The 19,129-nt window shown below is 38.2% G+C and overlaps 1 protein-coding gene across 1 annotated transcript in view; it reads right to left on the bottom strand.

Moving 5' to 3' along the window:
* Window positions 1-18,726, bottom strand: part of CD200R1 (CD200 receptor 1) — a 33,487-nt gene extending 14,761 nt beyond the window's left edge. Inside the window, 2 exon segments of the mRNA XM_059388123.1 lie at window positions 1,286-1,348; window positions 18,375-18,726. Coding sequence (XP_059244106.1) covers window positions 1,286-1,348; window positions 18,375-18,441 — 130 coding nt within the window. The 5' untranslated portion in view covers window positions 18,442-18,726.
* Window positions 18,727-19,129: the final 403 nt, after the last annotated feature.

The following is a 19,129-nucleotide window of genomic DNA, read 5'->3' as shown; positions in this document are numbered from 1 at the left end:
CTAAATAAGCACAGAAATCATTTTAGAATGAAAAAATTATGAACTCTTCATAAAACAGGCAATATTATATTTAGACACTTTTAGACAAGAGCCTATAACTACACAGAAGACGATTCAAGTTCTATTTTTTTTTAAGATGATTGACAGAGAGAGAGGTCACAAGTAAGCAGAGAGGCAGGCAGAGAGTGGGGGGAAGCAGGCTCCCCACTGAGCAAAGAGCCTGATGCGGGGCTCGATCCCAGGACCCTGAGATCATGACCTGAGCCGAAGGCAGAGGCTTAACCCACTGAGCCACCCAGAAGCCCCTAAGCTCTGTAGGGGTTTTTTTGTTTGTTTGTTTTGTTTTGTTTTCATATTTTTTAATTTTTTTATTTTTTATAAACATATAATATATGTTTATAAAACCTGGTGTGAATCACCAGGTTTACACACTTCACAGCACTCACCAAAACACATACCCTCCCCAATGTCCATAACCCCACCCCCCTTCTCCCAACCCCCCTCCCCCCAGCAGCCCTCAGTTTGTTTTGTGAGATTAAGAGTCACTTATGGTTTGTCTCCCTCCCAATCCCATCTTGTTTCATTTATTCTTCTCCTACCCCCTTAAGCCCCCATGTTGCATCTCCTCTGCCTCATATCAGGGAGATCATATGATAGTTGTCTTTCTCCAATTGACTTATTTCGCTAAGCATGATACGCTCTAGTTCCATCCACGTCGTCGCAAATGGCAAGATTTCATTTCTTTTGATGGCTGCACAGTATTCCATTGTGTATATATACCACATCTTCTTTATCCATTCATCTGTTGATGGACATCTAGGTTCTTTCCATAGTTTGGCTATTGTAGACATTGCTGCTATAAACATTCGGGTGCACTTGCCCCTTCGGATCACTACATTTGTATCTTTAGGGTAAATACCCAGTAGTGCAATTGCTGGGTCATAGGGTAGTTCTATTTTCAACATTTTGAGGAACCTCCATGCTGTTTTCCAGAGTGGTTGCACCAGCTTGCATTCCCACCAACAGTGTAGGAGGGTTCCCCTTTCTCCGCATCCTCGCCAGCATCCGTCATTTCCTGACTTGTTAATTTTAGCCATTCTGACTGGTGTGAGGTGATATCTCATTGTGGTTTTGATTTGTATTTCCCTGATGCCGAGTGATGTGGAGTACTTTTTTAGGTAAGACGATTCAAGTTCTTAACATACAAACTGTACCAGCATCAAGCACACTTCTAATAGAACTATCGTTAAAAGATGACCATTACCCAAACTGTAATTGTCCATACCTGTTTGCTGCTTCGTTGAGTTCCCTAGTGTCCCAGAACTTCCCACTCTTGCATGTATGCACTCTGAAAAGACATATGGGGTGATCAGAAGAATAACATTAGTATTTCTGACTCCTACTTAAAGTCACAATTTTTTCACATTCTACACGCCATTTTTGGATTGCAGTTGCCAAAAGAAACATAAGTTATGACAGTCAAGACACCTCAGGACAATTTTCCCCATGATGAACTTTGACTTTAACTTCTTACCTTTTTGGCATACACCTACTTTAGATGCAAAGTGTCTGTCACCACCCAGCTGTCTTTATATTCAAGTCAAAGTATTTCTTATTCCTGGCTTCTATGCATTTACTTTACCTCCAATCGTGAAAAGGGTTTTACCATCCATTATAGGCTTTGGGGCCACCAGTTAGTAGGTCAAGAAAGTTTAGTAGTGATGTGTTCATTGGGGGCTGGTATGGAACAAAAAAGGATTTTCCTAAGCATTGTTGAATCATATCATATGGACAATGGTCTATTAAGTTCAAATCTTGTAAGGCAAACTCTAAGTGGGAATTGCTAATAAACTTTTTTTTTATTATTTTGAGTACTTCTGGCAAAGTACTCACCAAGAATAGAAACATCATAATAAACAATGCCCTCTTGTCTCCAAGACAAGAGGTCCAGATAAGGAAGCAGCTATTTATATGATCCGAAGGTAAAGTTTTCAGAGTGATGATAGAAGTAAAATAATGTCCAGAAGTTAAAAAGAAAAAATGGTACTGGGAAAACTGGACAGCTATATGTAGAAAAATGAAACTTGACCATTCTCTTACACCATACACAAAGATAAACTGAAAATGGATAAAAGACCTCAACGTGAGACAGGAATCCATCAGAACCCTAGAGGAGAACATAGGTTTCACTTATTTGTGGAGCATAGTAAATAGCATGGAGGACAAGGGAAGATGGAGAGAGAAGGGAGTTGGGGGAAATTGGAAGGGGAGATGAAACATGAGAGACTACAGACTCTGAAAAACAATCTGAGGGTTTTGAAGGGGCAGGGGGTGGGAGGGTGGGGGAACCAGGTGGTGGTATTGGAGAGGGCACGGATTGCATGGAGCACTGGGTGTGGTGCAAAAACAATGAATACTGTTATGCTGAAAAAAATTAATTAATTAAAATTTTTTAAAAAATGTTTAATTCTAAAAGAGCAAGGGTTAAAGGGAAGATTTTAACAGGTGATATTTGAGCTGGATCTCAGTAGATAAGTTCTGCAGAGAGAAAGAAGGAAATCTTTTTGCATACAAAAAGAAATGTCATTTAGAAGAAGATAGGAAGCTCAGTGGGTTAAGCCTCTGCCTTCAGCTCAGGTCATGATTCCAGGGTCCTGGGATCAAGCCCTGCATCTGGCTCTCTGCTCAGCAGGGAGCCTGCTTTCTCCCCCTCTCTCCCTGCCTGCCTCTCTGCCTACTTGTGATCTCTCTCTCTCTCTCTCTCTGTAAAATAAATAAATAAAATCTTTTAAAAAAAAGAAGATGATGATGATAAGAAGCTACATGGGACTTTCAAAGAATTACGAATAGTTCAGTGTTGTCATTAAGTGAGAAAAACCAGATGTGCAATTAGAGTTGAGGCTGGTTATTGGCAGGTTCTCACTGTGGAAGGCGCAACACTCCTAGAAAGTGTTCACAAGAAAATGATACATCTCCAATACATCTAGAGTGGGTGCACCTGACTAGCAAAGAGAAACATTTTAGCATAAGATTTAAGGCAGTGTTTTTCTGAAGAAATTTTGAACCCACTGCTCCTCCAAGCTACCATTTACTTTAATTAAACACTGCTTTTAAAAATTAACAGTTTTTGAGCACTTGCTCAAAAGTTGGCTAGGAAAAAATTTTGGGTAACTAGCATATGCTATTTATTTCAGCCTCCCCACACTGTCAAGTATTTTAACATCATCTTACAGACAAAGAAATGCAGACTCACGGTGATGAAGCAATTCATCCAAGGCTGCCCAGCTTGAAAGCTGCTCTAATTGCCCAACTATTCTTGTACAAAGGTCCTACTATTGAATAGAAACCAAGGCTTGGATCTAAAGAATGCACTGGGATAAAAGCAGTACCCAAATTAATCTAAATTAAGAGAGTCAATGAAGCAAATCCAACCCATGTTTTGGGGGAAACACAGAGACAAAGGTCTGAAAGAGTACATCAAATGATTAAGTCAATAGAATCAAGATTACAATGGTATATGGACACAAGCGGTATGAATTCCAAATCTGAACAGAAATAGTTAAGGTAAGGTGGACGGTGGGAGACAATTGCCAAAATTTGTGGGCCAAACTCATCACTCCCTCACTAGATTCTAAACTAGATTATATACTAGATTATAAACTCCATAAATGCAGGGATTTTCATTTATATTTTTCATTCCACATCTTCAGTGCTTAGAAGAGTGGTTTGCACAGCTGCCTGTCATGTAGGTGACTCAAACTGCTAAAGATATAAAGGTCAACACAACCTTACAGTAAACTGTACTAAAGATATGGAGATTTAGTTTACAGAAGCAGTACAAAAGTCTTTTAGTCATATAGGAAGATGCTCGTACAACATTCATGGTAAAATAAATGCAAATTAAAACTATGCAGAAATACCATTTCTCACCTATTAGACTGCCAAAGGCCAAAAATTTGACAATGTATTTTGGAGCTGTGGAGTGATAGGCGTGCCAATATCAGGCTGGCAGGAATGCAGAGCGTTACAATGTCCACAGAAGGAAATTTGGCAAGATATAGCAAAATTACATATGCATTTCTCTTCCCCAGCAATACCAAATCCCAGAATCTATCCTAAAGAAATGCAGGCAACAGTATGAAAAGAATATATGCAAGGACTATTCATTACAACATTGTCGTGGCAAGACTTTGAGAAATAACCCAATGACCTCTCATAGAGGGTTAGTTTTCTATACTACGGTACATACACCAAATTAAATATAATGAAACTCTTAAAAAGAATGAGGGATAGCTCTATAAACTATTATGGAGGGATCTCCAAGATAAATTGTTTTTTTTTTGTTGTTGTTTTTTTAAAGATTTTATTTATTTATTTGACGGACAGAGATCACAAGTAGGCAGAGAGGCAGGCAGAGAGAGAAGAGGAAAGCAGGTTCCCTGCTGAACAGAGAGCCCGATATGGGGCTCGATCCCAGGACCCTGGGATCATGACCTGAGCCGAAGGCAGAGGCTTTAACCCACTGAGCCACCCAGGCGCCCCATCCAAGATATGTTGTTAAGAAGAAAAAGCAGGATACACAAAATCGTATATATTACACTATTGTTCATCTAAGTGTGTATGTGTGTGTGTGTGTGTTCTTTCTTTCCTTGCTTATAATTTCAAAACTAAATGGATGAAATAGAAACAAGAATAGAAATAATATGTCTCTGATTTTATAGATTTGACTTTGGAACCATGTAACCATTTTCCGTAATTATAAAACATGACCAAATTACTTGTAAACACTAAAATTATGAAGCAAAGTGAAACAAATGAACTTATGCAGGTAGAATTGGTTGCATAACCACATACATACTATTCCAACCGACTTTCAAAACACAACAGTTTGACTCTATTAGTGGAATGTAAGTTAATGACAAAAATAATTGCAAAAAAAAAATCTTTACCTATTTTCAATAATCATATTGTTAGTGTTAGTGGAAACTACATTAAAAAAGTCAAACATCTGTCCACCATACAACCTAACAATTCCAATCTCGGTATTTACTCAAGAGAAATGAAAATATATGTCCACACAAAGACTTGTGTATGAAACTCATAGCCGCTTTGTTCACAATGGCCAAAAGCTGGACACAACCTAAACATCAACTAATGGATACATGGATAAATTGTCTGTGTGATGGAATATGACTCAGCAACAAAAGGAGTGCACAGCAACCTTGATGATTCTCAAACTCATTCTGTTGTGTGAAACAAGCAGACACAAAGAGTATACACTATACACTGCACAAAAGAACGCTGCTGAGATGAAATGCTAACCCATCAGTCTGTGGTGCCAAACAGCAGATTAGTGGTTGCCTGCAGATAGAGACCAAGGCAAGGATGGACTGCAAATATACATGAAAGAATATGTGGGGAATGATGGAAATGTCCTGTGTCTTGTTTGTGATGATTCACAGGAATAGGTCAAAACTCATCAAACTGTACCTTTTAAATGGATACGGTTAATTGTACATAAATTGTCCCTCAATTGAACTAAATACAGTATCAGAAACATCAGGTTTTAACACATGTAACTTTAGAACATGCATTCACACAAACACAAAACAAAATACAAATGGAAAAACCCTTTACACTGAAAATAATGGTTAAAAAAAAAAAAAAACTTTTCCATCTAAGTCAAAAGTATCAGTAGAAGAAAGATTGTTTTGTGATTTTAGTACAAATGAAACCTCTTACTCACTTTGAGCACCAGAAGTTTCCTTTCCCAAATCGTCATTGTCATATGCCTGAGCAAGCATACACCACCCACACGCAGACATTGTATGGGCATGACTGTGCAAAGCCATACTCCAAAGGCTTCCTCCAGTGAAGGGGGGAAAAGGCTCTCAGAAAGAACACATGGTTTTTTTTGTGAGGTTAAATAGTTTTTATCTCTTCTAAAATCCTGTGGTCTGCTGTGCTGTCCTGACTAAAAAAGGGAGAGATAGGCATTGTTCATACTTCACCACTCCCAATAAAAAGCCCTGGTCCAGCAACTGCTAGTAACCTAATTAGAATGTGGATTATGCCATCCTCCAATAGTTACTAGGGTTGCTAAAATTCATGTATTTCCGGCATATGGGAATGGGAAACGGAAAAGTTAAAGATCTCTTGTCCTTTCATTCATTTGCAAGTTCTTTGAGGAGAAGGCATACAAAGCAGTAAGGAGGCTACAACAATGAATTTTAAGTTAAAATAATGCTTAACTGGGGGACAAAATTGGAGCCTAAACCATTTGTTATGCTCTAATAAGATGCCCAAGTGTCTGCAAAAGAAAATCATGTGGCATAGTTCCATTTTTAAGTTTCTTTTGACATTTCTTTACAGAACCTGGAGCCTCTAAGCTAGTACTAACAAGAAGTCATTCTTACTGCTTATTATGGTCTTTCCATCGTCACTGGTCATCTTTCTTGTTATTTAACATTGAATTTACTACTTTGAAAAATACAGAATACACTGAAATAAATACATTTTTTTTAAAGATTTTATTTTATTTATTTGTCAGAGACAGGGGGAGAGAGAGCGAGTGAGCACAGGCAGACAGAGAGGCAGGCAGAGGCAGAGGGAGAAGCAGGCTCCCTGCCGAGCAAGGAGCCCGATGTGGGACTCGATCCCAGAACCCTGGGATCATGACCTGAGCTGAAGGCAGCTGCTTAACCAACTGAGCCACCCAGGCGTCCCTGAAATAAATACATTTCAACACATTGAGATACATGGAAATACCCTGATATTTTTCATAAGGAAAACCAAGTAACAGAATTATTTCACTCTACATTTGATGTTTCAAGCTTTCAAACTTCAGAACTCTACTGGTTATTATAACAAATATAGTGCTGAACCATCATGGATTAGCAATGGCTACAAAATATGAGAGATATAAGTTTTCTCACTCTGTTTCATTTTAGATAATTAAATGAATTCATATGCTCTAGGTTCCCCCTCTGCAAAACACAGACTCTCATTCTTAAATTAATGAGAGGAATAACTCATGAAAAGTATTCAAAGCACATGACAGACTGAGGTATTAAACTAGTCATAAAGAAGCAGTACACCTCACCTAAAGATTCAAGGTTTCATTTAAAATAAATGCAACTTTGAGGCTGAGATCTTAATCACATAAAGATCTGGAAACTCGAATTACACTGCTAGAACAATCTTTATTTAGCTACACTAAGTACATAAGTTTTTCTAGTCAACGGTATGGTAAAGTCAATACAATACAGAAACCTTTACTTTCAACCTTTACTTCTGGCTCCAGAAAGCTTTAAATACCAAACTTAACATTTTAGTTAGTGAATATTTGTATTACATTTTATAAAACCTCACCTTGCAGATGTAGGTTAGACATAAAAGTATTATTTCCCAACAGTTATGAATGGATTCAAGCAAGAATTTGTGAAATTAAATTATGTCTTTTTTTACAGATATTGAGGAGTTGTAACCCAAATAGGCTAGCTCTATTTCTTCCTCTAATGCAATGGTTTTCACATCGGGATCTAGGAATTATGAAAGTCCATGGTAGCCAAACAAAAAATCTATGAACTTTCTAACCTTTGGAGGAGGAAGCCTAAATCATAATTTTATTTCGATATATAATTAAAAAGCAGTATCACCCTGTAGGAATAATTGAAATCATCACAATTCTTCCCCAAATTCTGTTATTTATATATACCAAATAGGAATGCTTGAACTAAAAGACTTATCTGAATCTTTTTTCTACTAAAGCTGCCTGAAGCCTAATACATTAATTTTATGATAAATTTTGGAGATAAAGGAAACATTTTCTGCCTTCTAAGATTATGATCAGATTATGATCACTAGTAGTTTTCATTCAAAGGGCAGAATGACCCCCTATCAGGTATTTTAGAACTTTTGGACTGATGGAGGGCAACTTGAAGCTATATTAATATTCCTTTATTAAACTACAGTAGCTAGGCACTTAATAAATGCCTATTTATCCTGGAGTGTCAATTTACTGTGAACAATAAACATTAACCAAATAATCAAATAATTATGTGAAATTGCAGTAACAGCAAATGGAAAGTATAAAAATGTACCCTGAGCAACTTATCCTTGTCTCGAGGTGGTGGACAGCCCCTAAAGTTGTTCCCAATGTTCTCTCTTCCTGATATTCATGTCTGTAAAATTCCCTCCTCTTAACTGCGGGTTGGACTCACTCATACACTTAATGACTACAATACATAAAAGTGATGGATATCAGTGCTGAGAGTCAATTATAAAAAGACTGCGGTTTCCAGTGTGTGCTCACTCGTGCTCCATCTCTCTCTCTCTCTCTCTCTCTCTCCCCCTTGGGTCACTGCAAGAAAATAAATACTTGTTTGGGGATAATTTATTATGTAACAATAAGTAATTAATACAAGATCTAATAGACAAGAAGCCAATAATAAGAGTGAGAGAGAGAGAGGAAAGAATATTCTAAATAAAATACTATTATGTGCAGGTGACACGTGCCTGAAGGGATTATAGAAAACTAAGATCTGAAGACCCAGGGCTGGGCCTCCTGGGTGGTATAGTTAGCTAAGCTCTAGACTCTTGGTTTCAGCTCAGATCATGGTCTCAGGGTCATGATCTCAGGGTTGTGGGATCATTGGGCTCCGTACTCAGTGAGGAGTCTGCTTAGATTTCTCTCTCTCTCTCTCCCTCTCCCTCTGCTCCTCACACCCCCTACCATGCTCTCTCTCACAAAAACAAATAAATGTGTAAAAAAAAAAAAAAAAAGGAAGGAAGGAAGAAGAAAGGAAGGAAAGGGAACCACACCATGGCCAAAAAGAGACAATCTCATTTTTTCCTATTATTCTAGTCTCACATAATGATTTCAGAAAAATTTTTCCCTGAGACAAATTTATCTTTCTATGGAAGGGGAACAGAAGAGAAAAATAAACATTTGCCATTTTAGCTATATGAGACATAACATATTTTTAAAATGAAAACTTTCTCCTTTATATGTTCATATGTATTACAGCTTAATATCTCCATTATCATGAATCCTTGTGTCCGAAAAAGAAAGAAACTGAAATACAAAATAGGAGATTTCTTTTTTTTTAAGATTTTATTTATTTATTTGACAGAGAGAGAGATCACAAGTAGGCAGAGAGGCAGGCAGAGAGAGAGGGGGAAGCGGGCTCCCTGCTGAGCAGAGAGCCAGATGTGGGGCTTGATCCCTGGACCCTGAGATCATGACCTGAGCTGAAGGCAGAGGCTTAACCCACTGAGCCACCCAGGTGCCCTGAGATTTCTTACCTTAAATCATATTTGTTATTTCTGCACCAGAACTTTTTCAAGGAAAAAAAAACTGTTTTGCAAGCATTTGAAATTTTAGGATAAAAATTATTTATATTAATGTACTATAACTACAAACTTAAGCATGAGTAAATCTCACACATACTATTCAGCAAATGAAAACAATGATAAAATAACATACAGAGTATGATTTCATCTACATGCAAACAAAAAAAAGCAAAATAACTCTTACTGTTTAGGGCTGGATACATACGTGGTAAAATGTAAAAAAAAAAAAAAAAAAAAAAAGGCAGGGAATTATTATCCCAAAAGATAACAGTTTACAGCAAAGGTTGGGCGGTAGAACTTACATAAACTTTCATAAACATTCACTGTGTAATTGTTCTTTGAAATGCGCATATGTAATACACTCAGCAATATATATGTTAATATAAAAGAAAATTAAAATAACAAGTTCAAAGAAACACAAAAACTACAATTTGTATATACATGTTTTAATATAACAATGTGAGCAACTGATCCCTGTATCACAGCATCATGATTTTGCGTTCTTATGCTTTAATTTATAAATATGATTTGCATTTTCAAAGGTATTTATTTAGTAGCAGACAACACCTAATTAGGTGTTCAATAAGTAAAATATTGGATGGGAACCCAAAGTTCTAGCAGAACAAATTCAGAAAAACAACAAAATTAGAGTAAAGAAAATTGACCAATATTTTGGCTCTTCCATTTATTACTTCTACAGTCTTGCACAGATTACTCTCTGAATCTCAGTTGCTTAATCCATACATGTAAGAATTTAGTATCTGATAACAGTGGTCATTCAAACTCATATGGGGAAAGATAATTACTTATATCCTTGATATATGGTATTGGGAAACTTATCTAGTCTTTTAGGAAAACAACAATAACAGATTCCTACCTCACTTCTCACACAAAAAGAAAATAAAATGAACCAAAGACAGAAATCATTGATAGATGATAGATAGATTAACTGGAAGAAAGCATGGGTGTTTTGTTTTGTTTTTTTTAATCTTAAATGGAACATGGACTGAGTAACACCGTGGTTTGCCAGGGAATGTGGGGTTTCCTGGGACATAAGATGTTTAATGCTAAAACCAGGAAAGTCAGGGCACATGGTGACTCAGTCAGTTAAGTGTCTGCCTTCCTGCTCAGGTCATGATCTGGGTTCTGGAATCAACCCCCTCACTCCCGTCTGACTCTGTGCTCAGTGGGGAGCCTGCTTCTTTCTCTCCCTCCACTGCTCACCCTGCATATGCTCTCTCTCTCTCTCAAATAAATAAATAAAATATTTTTAAAAATAAAAATAAATTTAAAAAATAAAAATAAAAGCAGGAAAGTCCGAGGCAAACTGGGACAGTTGTCACTGTGAGTAAAAAACCTTCTAACCCTGATACAAAACAGAAACCACAAAAGAAAACATGGAGAAAGATGACTATAGAAAGAATCTTACATTTCTGCATGGCAAAAAGAAAAGAAAATGTGTAAATTAATGTTGACAAGCAAAAACCTGTGGAATATTTTGAACATTTACAATAAACAAAAGACTAATTTCCTCCAAAAAATATACAGAAAACACATAAACCAAGAAAAAAAACAGAGAGAGAGAGAGAGAGAGAGAAAGAGAGAGAAATGGACAACCCAATGGAAAAAATGGGCAAAAGATACGAACAGGCCAATAAAAGATAAGGTTAAGTAATATGTTGAAAGGTGACTTAGATGATAACTATAATTATATTCTTCAGATACAGCACAGAGAGAAAAATAAAACACCCAAATGGTTTATAAAAAGGAAGAGTGAGAAAAGTTTAAGTATCAAGCTCCAAAACATAAGAATCCAATAACAAATTCCATGGATGAATAAAATTTGAAAGCCAAAAGAATTATGGTAAATAACAAATTTGACCCTAGTTTCCAAAATGATATCATCAAAAATCCTGTATCAGTTGGTCAGAATACTATGCTAATAAAACCCATATTGCTGGGTTAATTTTTTTTTTTTCAGGCAATTACCATCACATAGTCTGAAATTAGTGAATAGGGACAGATTTGTTCCCTAGCCCAGGACAGATGTTGTACAAATGTGTAACAATTACCACAAGGGACAGTGTGTTGAATGGATAGTGAATATTTATACTTATCAATATGCAAAGCTATATGTACTAGAATGTTAATTTCAGCATAGTTTATAATTCCAGAAAACAAAACAACAAGGAAGTTGATCTCTAAGAGTTAATTAAATAAATTTTGAAATAATATCTATGAAAGATATTTGAAAACTGCAAAATAATAATTAAGATACCACCTTTTGAATGTAAAATTCAGATGGTGTTATGTGCTTGATATACATAATTTAACTTTACCCTCTCAGAAACCCTAGATTCTAGGTCAGGGGTTTGGGGTAAAAAAATCTCCCAATTTTAAAGTAGTGGCAACTAATTCAGATTTTTTTTTAAATGTTACACAAGCCAATGAAAAGTGTCTGCAAGCCAGATCTAGTCCATAGGCTGCCAAATTGCTGTCTCTGATACGGAAATTAGAGAATAGGCCAAAATCAAAATCTCAAAAACATTTATAATCAGATATCTGTTGGAAGAAGCAGAGTTAGCAAAAATTATGAAGAAAGTAAATGCAATGCCATAAACCAGGGAGGAGATTCAAGACAGGAATCATCAAAATCAAATCACATAGGAAGGGACACCTGGGTGGCTCAGTCAGTAAGCATCTGCCTTTGGCTCAGGTCACAATCCCAGGGTCCTGGGTTCGAGCCCCTCATCGGGTTTCCTACTCAGTAGGAAGACTGCTTCTCCCTTTTTCACTCCCCCTAGCTGCTGTTCCCTCTTTCGCTATGTCACTCTCCGTCAAATAAATAAAATAAAATTTAAAAATAATCACGTGGGAAAAGCCTTAAGTTAAGGACTAAGAGGCTTTATGATTTACTAACAAGAAAGTGGTCAGAGAGCTGTAGCGTCTGTAAGAGAGTAGTGTTAAGACAGAGGTAGGAGCACAAGATTGAAAGGAGCCAAGCAGAAGCAACGGTCAGCACATGGAGACTTATTCTTTCAAGGCCCTGAAAGTATGGGAGAATGACAAGGGTCTTTATCCTTTCGTGTCAAACCTGAGCGAGACGGATGGGATATTTGGAACTATGAGGAGGGAGAAGGTATCTAACAGAGGAGAGCACAACCTATCTGTAGACAGAAAGGGAGGGAGCTAGAATTTACACCAGTGATGGTAAAGCAACATCCTAGTGGTACTGGCAGGAAATAAGGCCAAAGCAAAGTGGAAGTTTGCTTTTGAAAAGACTGATACTGGGACTCTTGGGTGGCTCAGTTGGTTAAGTGACAGACTCTTGATTTCATCTCAGGTCATGATCTCGGGGTCCTGGGATCGAGCCCTGCTTTGTGCTCCCTGCTCAGTGGGGAGTCTGCTTGAGGATTCTCTCTCCTTCCCCCTCTCCTTCTGCCCATACCCCAGCTTTCTCGCTTTCGCTCTCTCTCTCAAGTAAATAGATAAATTGAAGAAGAAGAAGAAGGCGCAGGAGGAGAAAAAGAAAAAGAAGGGGGAAATACATGGTCTCTTAAAAGAGAAGCAGAAAGGTCAAGAGAAGTTACAGACACAGATATTTGGGGGAAGCTCATGTTGACGAACATTTTTGGAGTATCTTTACTTAGCATCCGTACCTGTGCAGAGCCCTGGGGGGTGATAGGATGCATGAAGTAAGGTCTCTACCCTCAGAAAGGTCATCATTTGGTTTAAGAAATCCACAGTGGATGACAGGAAAGCAAAAGTGAGCAGCCATCTGCTGAGTATGCAGGATAAGAGGGATAGTTTGCGTGATAAAGAACTAAGAGAGTGTTTAAATCCAAGCTCCCATCAGAACTATCTGCAAAGATTTATGAAAGCCCAGATCTCAGACTCTGCACCCTGATTAGTCTGACTGAGTAGATTTGAGTTGACATCACAGTATCTTTAATGATTTAGGTTCCTATAGGTGACTCTCAACTAGCTTATTTACTGGTTTAGAATAACCCTTGGGGAACATCTAGGAAGGATCCAACGAACAAGAGATGGGAGGATTTTTTAGAAAATAAAAGTGACATGGTTTCATCATTTTGACTTGGACATTTTTTTTTCTGAAAAATTGTCAGTACCACAAAACAGGATCATATAACCAGATACTCTCATATTACGTAATAGTTCACCTTCAGGGAGAGGTAGCATTTCATGGCAAACTAACCAAATGGCAAGGAAAAAGAAAATAAGTCACTAAACAACTAACAGCTACATATACACACACCCAGTCTGGAAAAGAACCTTGACCAAATCACTGAATGTTCTCAGATGACACCCTTTGATCACACTCAGGTTTCCCCTATATTGGTTGAAAGAAATTAGATGCTGCTTTCTCCTTCTAACTGTGATCCCTTCTCCTTTTGTTACTGCCAAATGTCTGGATGAATGGTCTGTGACCACAGCCTCAATTTCCTCCACACCCACCCTCTCCTCAACACCAGCAATCTTGTGGCTCCTATACCCTTCCATTCAGAACCCAGGTTTAAAGGTCACCAGCTCCTTTGGCCTTTTTTCAGGACTGGTGCCCCTGGGTTGTTGGAAGATTCTGAGGCTATTAACCACTTCCCTTTCCTGGTGAATCCCTTTTCTTACCCCCTACTATTATGCCTGTACTTGGCCCTGTCTCCTTCGCTTTCTCTGCAAGCCGGTCTTTCCCTTAGGCACGTTAATGCAGACATTCCCCCGTGTCTCATCTGCCCAGCTTTCTCTCTGCACCTTTTCTCATCATTCTCCCTCGCTCCCAGAACCCCAACTGAGCCTCAATACAGTTGATTTCTCTTTGGTTTTTTGTTTTTGTTTTGTTTACCACTGCAATCATAGTTCAGTTCCCTCTGCCCTTCATACAAGGTGCTTGACCTGCCTGGAATGTGAGTCCCTTAACGCTTCCTGCCTCGCTCTTTTCTGCTTCTCTTCATCTCAAACATCACTTCCAAAGGGAAGCCTTCCCTGACCCTCACAGACGAGACTAGACTTACCAATTACACATTTCCATGTCACCCTCTCTTTCTCCTTACACATTACTTATGTGCAATAGTTTATTTAATGCTCACCTCTCCTCTGAGAGTCTGAGCTTCATGAGAGCATGATTTATGTCTGTCTTGTTCAAGTATCGCCAGCATGAAGCACAGTTCCTCACACATGACACATACACCCTTACTTACTAACTAAAAAAATAACTAACCCACATTTTAGCCTTGTCTTCTTTTTCCTAGACAGGAATCTCCTATTATCCCACACATACTTGCCACATCTCTTTTACCTTGTATGTTTGATACTATGGATGAGTTTCAAGCTCAGTTCATTTACTAAAAAGTTGGGTGGTATCTTTAGTAATTCCTTGAACAAATGCTGGGCTTTATTTGCCCACGTATGAAATGAAATTTGAAGGTTTCTAAAGCCCTTCCTGTTTGAAAACTATATTTCTCAAAAGTCTCCTACATCTCCTTCATTTCACGAATGAGGAAATTCTTGTCAAAGAGGGTAAACAATTTCTTAAAGATGACACAGTTAGTGGTTAAAAGTATACCTCACGACAAACTTTTAAACGTAACACAGATATACAAGAATCAAGAAATTTAGGGAAAAGAGATTGAGATTTTTTTTTTTAAGATTTTATTTATTTATTTGAGAGAAAGAGGGAAAAAATCACAAGCAGGGGGAGCCACAGAGAGAGAGGAAGAAGCAGGCTCTCCGCTGAGCAGGGAGCCGAATTCTGGACTCTATCCCAGGACCCTGGCTGGGATCATGACCTGAGCGGAAAGCAGATGCTTAATCAGCTGAGCCACCCAGGCGCCCGGAGATTGAGATTTTACTGAGAAAATGCAAAGCACCAAAATATTCCATGCATGGATGAAATATGGAAGCAAAGGGGCATTAAATAATATACAATACATTCAATTTCAATGTAAATATCTACCTTTCCCCATCTACCCAAAAATATCATTCAAGATCCATTTTCTCCATTAAGACTTCAACAGCTCTAATCCACTGTAATATCTACCATCTTTGGGACCAATTTAAAATATTCTCCAATTATTTTGTCTTACCTTGATCTCCCTAATTTATATTGCTAATAACTTTTTTTTTTTACTTTTTTTGGCTTCAAGTGGTAACTGAATATTAATTTTTTTTAATTTTTTTTTTATAAACATGTATTTTTATCCCCAGGGGTACAGGTCTGTGAATCGCCAGGTTTACACACCTCACAGCACTCACCAAAGCACATACCCTCCCCAATGTCCATAACCCCACCCCCCCTTCTCCCAACCCCCCTCCCCCCAGCAACCCTCAGTTTGTTTTGTAAGATTAAGAGTCACTTATGGTTTGTCTCCCTCCCAATCCCATCTTGTTTCATTTATTCTTCTCCTACCCACTTAAGCCCCCATCTTGCATCACCACTTCCTCATATCAGGGAGATCATATGATAGTTGCTAATAACTTTTAGCCACTATTCACAAACACATCATAAATAATTCAGTGTTCCTAATACTTTTTATTACTTTATTAATTGCTTAAGCATAGCTGTTTAGAGGAAGCCATTATGCAAATTCATAACTCTCAAACTAGAAAAAGGAGACAGGACTGAAATTAATGAAAATAAACCCTTTTTCTTTTGCAATTGTTTTTAATCTTTCGCAAACATGCTGAAGCTACCAACAGCCCTGTTTTGATTTTTAGTTCCTCTTCTTGTTACTTCCTGCCCTCTAGTGGAAGACAATGACAAATGAACCAAATAAGCCCAAAGAAGGAAAAAAGTGGAGGAGTCCTTAGTAATCAGGATCTTAGTACCAGTGACTTTGATAAAAGGTAGAGTCAAGTTGATTAGGATAGCAAGATATAATGTGAACACAAGAAAAAAAGCTAGAATACATATAGGCTACAGTAAGGAGATTATGAGGGAAGAAGATCAGACACAGCATTGGAGAGCCTTGCTAGACAGTGGACCGCTTAGATTGTTTTAATTTTTCCCTGCAGGCATTTTTTTAATAAACTTTGCCTACCAACTACCACATTGCTTGAATTCATAGGCAAATAAATCCACATAAAAGCAATAGCACTACTGGGTATTTACCCTAAAGATACAAAAGTAAAAAGATTTTTTAAGTGCTATGTTTTACACTGAAGTCATTAGCTCTTTTTTTTTTTTAAGATTTTTATTTATTTATTTGATAGAGAGAACACAAGCAGGGGAAGTGGTAGTCAGAGGAAGAAGGAGAAACAGCCTCCCCACTGAGCAGGGACCCCCAACACGGGGCTCGATCCCAAAACCCTGGGATCATGACCTGAGCCAAAGGCCAATAAACCACCCAGGCCTAGTTCTGAAGTCATTAGTTCTTAGGCGCCTTTGTGAATTTATCTTGTACAACAAATTGAGTTACTTCTGTTTGGCAGTATTAATAACAAAAGTATTATTAATAAAGACGTAAAGTCATACCCCAAGTAGTTTGCTTCTCGTTATTCTAAATTATTTCATGGTGAATTTATCATGTAAACCTCTGCATGTAATGTAATTTGCTTTTTTGTATCCTGATCCTAAATATTTCGATAACTTTACAATTATATAAGCACAGCTTTCAGAGATTTGACTTAGGTAGTATCTTCTGGTTGCATTCAGAAACAGTTTTAAAATGCAAACCTTTAAAACATTACAATTCAAAATTACCATTACGTTTTCATCTTGATTTTTTTTGTCCTTTACCCAAAAGTCATAATGTGATCTGACATGAAAAATAGCCTCTTGCCTGGCTGGCTTCCCTGCCAAGTTGGGTCTTTGCTTCCCATAATCAGATCTCAACTACTGAAATATTTAGATTACTTGATTTTTCTTAAGTGAGTAAGCAGTCCATTAAGCCCATAACCAAGCATGGGCATAATTTTTTTTTTCCATGGTGTTAAAAATAGTGCTGCTTTTTCGTGAAAGGCATAAGCCTATTCAAATGTCTGGTGATGCTACAGGCGGGACTGGGTGTGACTCTGTCACTGACAAGTGGTGTTGGACAAATCAATTCACATCTCCAGGCCTCAATTTCTACCTTCATAAAATGGAAAACTATCTTCAATGCCTACTTCACTGGTTTGCTTTGCAGATCAAAGGACAAAAAGTATATGAAAATTCTGCTTAGAAAGGCACAGGAATACAATACGATTATTTTACTTGTGCTCACCAGGAAGACTGTCATGTGGAAAACAGTTTTGCTGGAAGGTAGTCAGTATTTTTAAGTCTTTTATTTCTTCAATGATCAAATTATGAAATGTAATGCCAACTACACTGTTCCCTTGGGGCTGCTCCCATTTACTAAAAGTGAAACCTGAAAACTCCCTCCCACATCAACTCCTACCAACCCTCTGTAGTGAAACCAGGACACCCCCTCCCCCAAGGGCCCCCAGTGTCCTACAACTCCTACGAGAACCTAGATGTTGCAGTGCCCTCTCATCCAGAAAGTGTCTTTTACAGCCTACACGTCTTAAAGATAAATACAGACATACCTCACAGATGCACCGCCACGCTGTGTGTGCGTTCTATTTTAGAAAGCACCTGGCCATAGAAAGCGATTAAAAGCCATAAACTCTCCTAATTTATACTGTGAACAATACGGACCTGAATGAGGTGGGATTCATTTTTTTGAAGGGCAGAGAGAACCCAGATGACTTGGATCGTTACTAGAAAATACTTAACTTATTCTGCCTCGTTCAGAAAAGGGGAGGGGGAGAACATGGAAATAAGGAAGTAGGCAGTGAGGCAAATTGTAGATACCTATAGTACCATAGGATACAAAGTAAAATAAGTAAGACCAAGCACAGAGTAAGGAGAATAAAGTGAAATAAATCTGAGAGTAACCCCTGACCCCATCTCTTGTGACCACATTATCTTGCCTCGCTCCACAAGAAAAGCAAAGCAAACTTAGCAAAAGCTGAGCTACGTTTCTGGCCATTCTCCTGTTGCTCTCTCACAGACAACTGAGACTTACCGAGGGCTAAGTAGACAATCAAAATCGGTAGAAGCTGTGGTTGAGGAGTTCTCCTAGTGCAGGGCATTTCCGATTTCTTGTATTCTGCCTTTACTTGGTACTTTGCCTCCACACAGGTAGGAAAGGAGCTCTGGACATGGTGGGGCTCTCCCTGGTTAGCGGCTCGGGGCTGGATCCTCTTAGCCCATCCACAGCAGGACACTCCCTTTCTACCAACCTCCTCCTTCCACTCTGCGTCTCAGGCTGATTTGTAAGTTGGAACAGAAGAAACTCTTCTCTGGAACTTGACACAGCAATAGATTTCCTGTATGCAGTGAAGCGAAGACGGAGGAAGCAGATTGACTGAGGTCTCTTTCAGCTCATTGGTCCCCCTCTCACTTCTGCTGCTCACAGATCAACTTTACAGTAAAGCACTGAATGTGCCCAAGATAAACAGATTTGTCTAAACTTTGGATCACAAAGCAAAACAGGATATGTATCTGTCCTTGGCCCATCGCTTTACATTTCCCAGTCACAGTAACTTTTAGAAGCTTCTCCGTGTTGAAGAACTACGCAGCCTCAATAATAAAGTTTGGAGGAAAATATCCTCCCTTATAAGGTCTGCAACTCTAGAAGAATCATAATGAGATTAATTTCCTACTGATACTATAATTGATTACCACAAACCCAGTGGCTTTAAAAAAACACAAATGTATTTTATAGTTCTAGAGGTCAGAAGTCTGAAATGGACCTTCCAGGACTAAAAGGTGGCAGAG

Source organism: Mustela nigripes, chromosome 2 (assembly GCF_022355385.1).
Source record: "Mustela nigripes isolate SB6536 chromosome 2, MUSNIG.SB6536, whole genome shotgun sequence".
Classification (NCBI taxonomy): domain Eukaryota; kingdom Metazoa; phylum Chordata; class Mammalia; order Carnivora; family Mustelidae; genus Mustela; species Mustela nigripes.
This window is presented reverse-complemented; position numbering and strand designations above follow the sequence as displayed.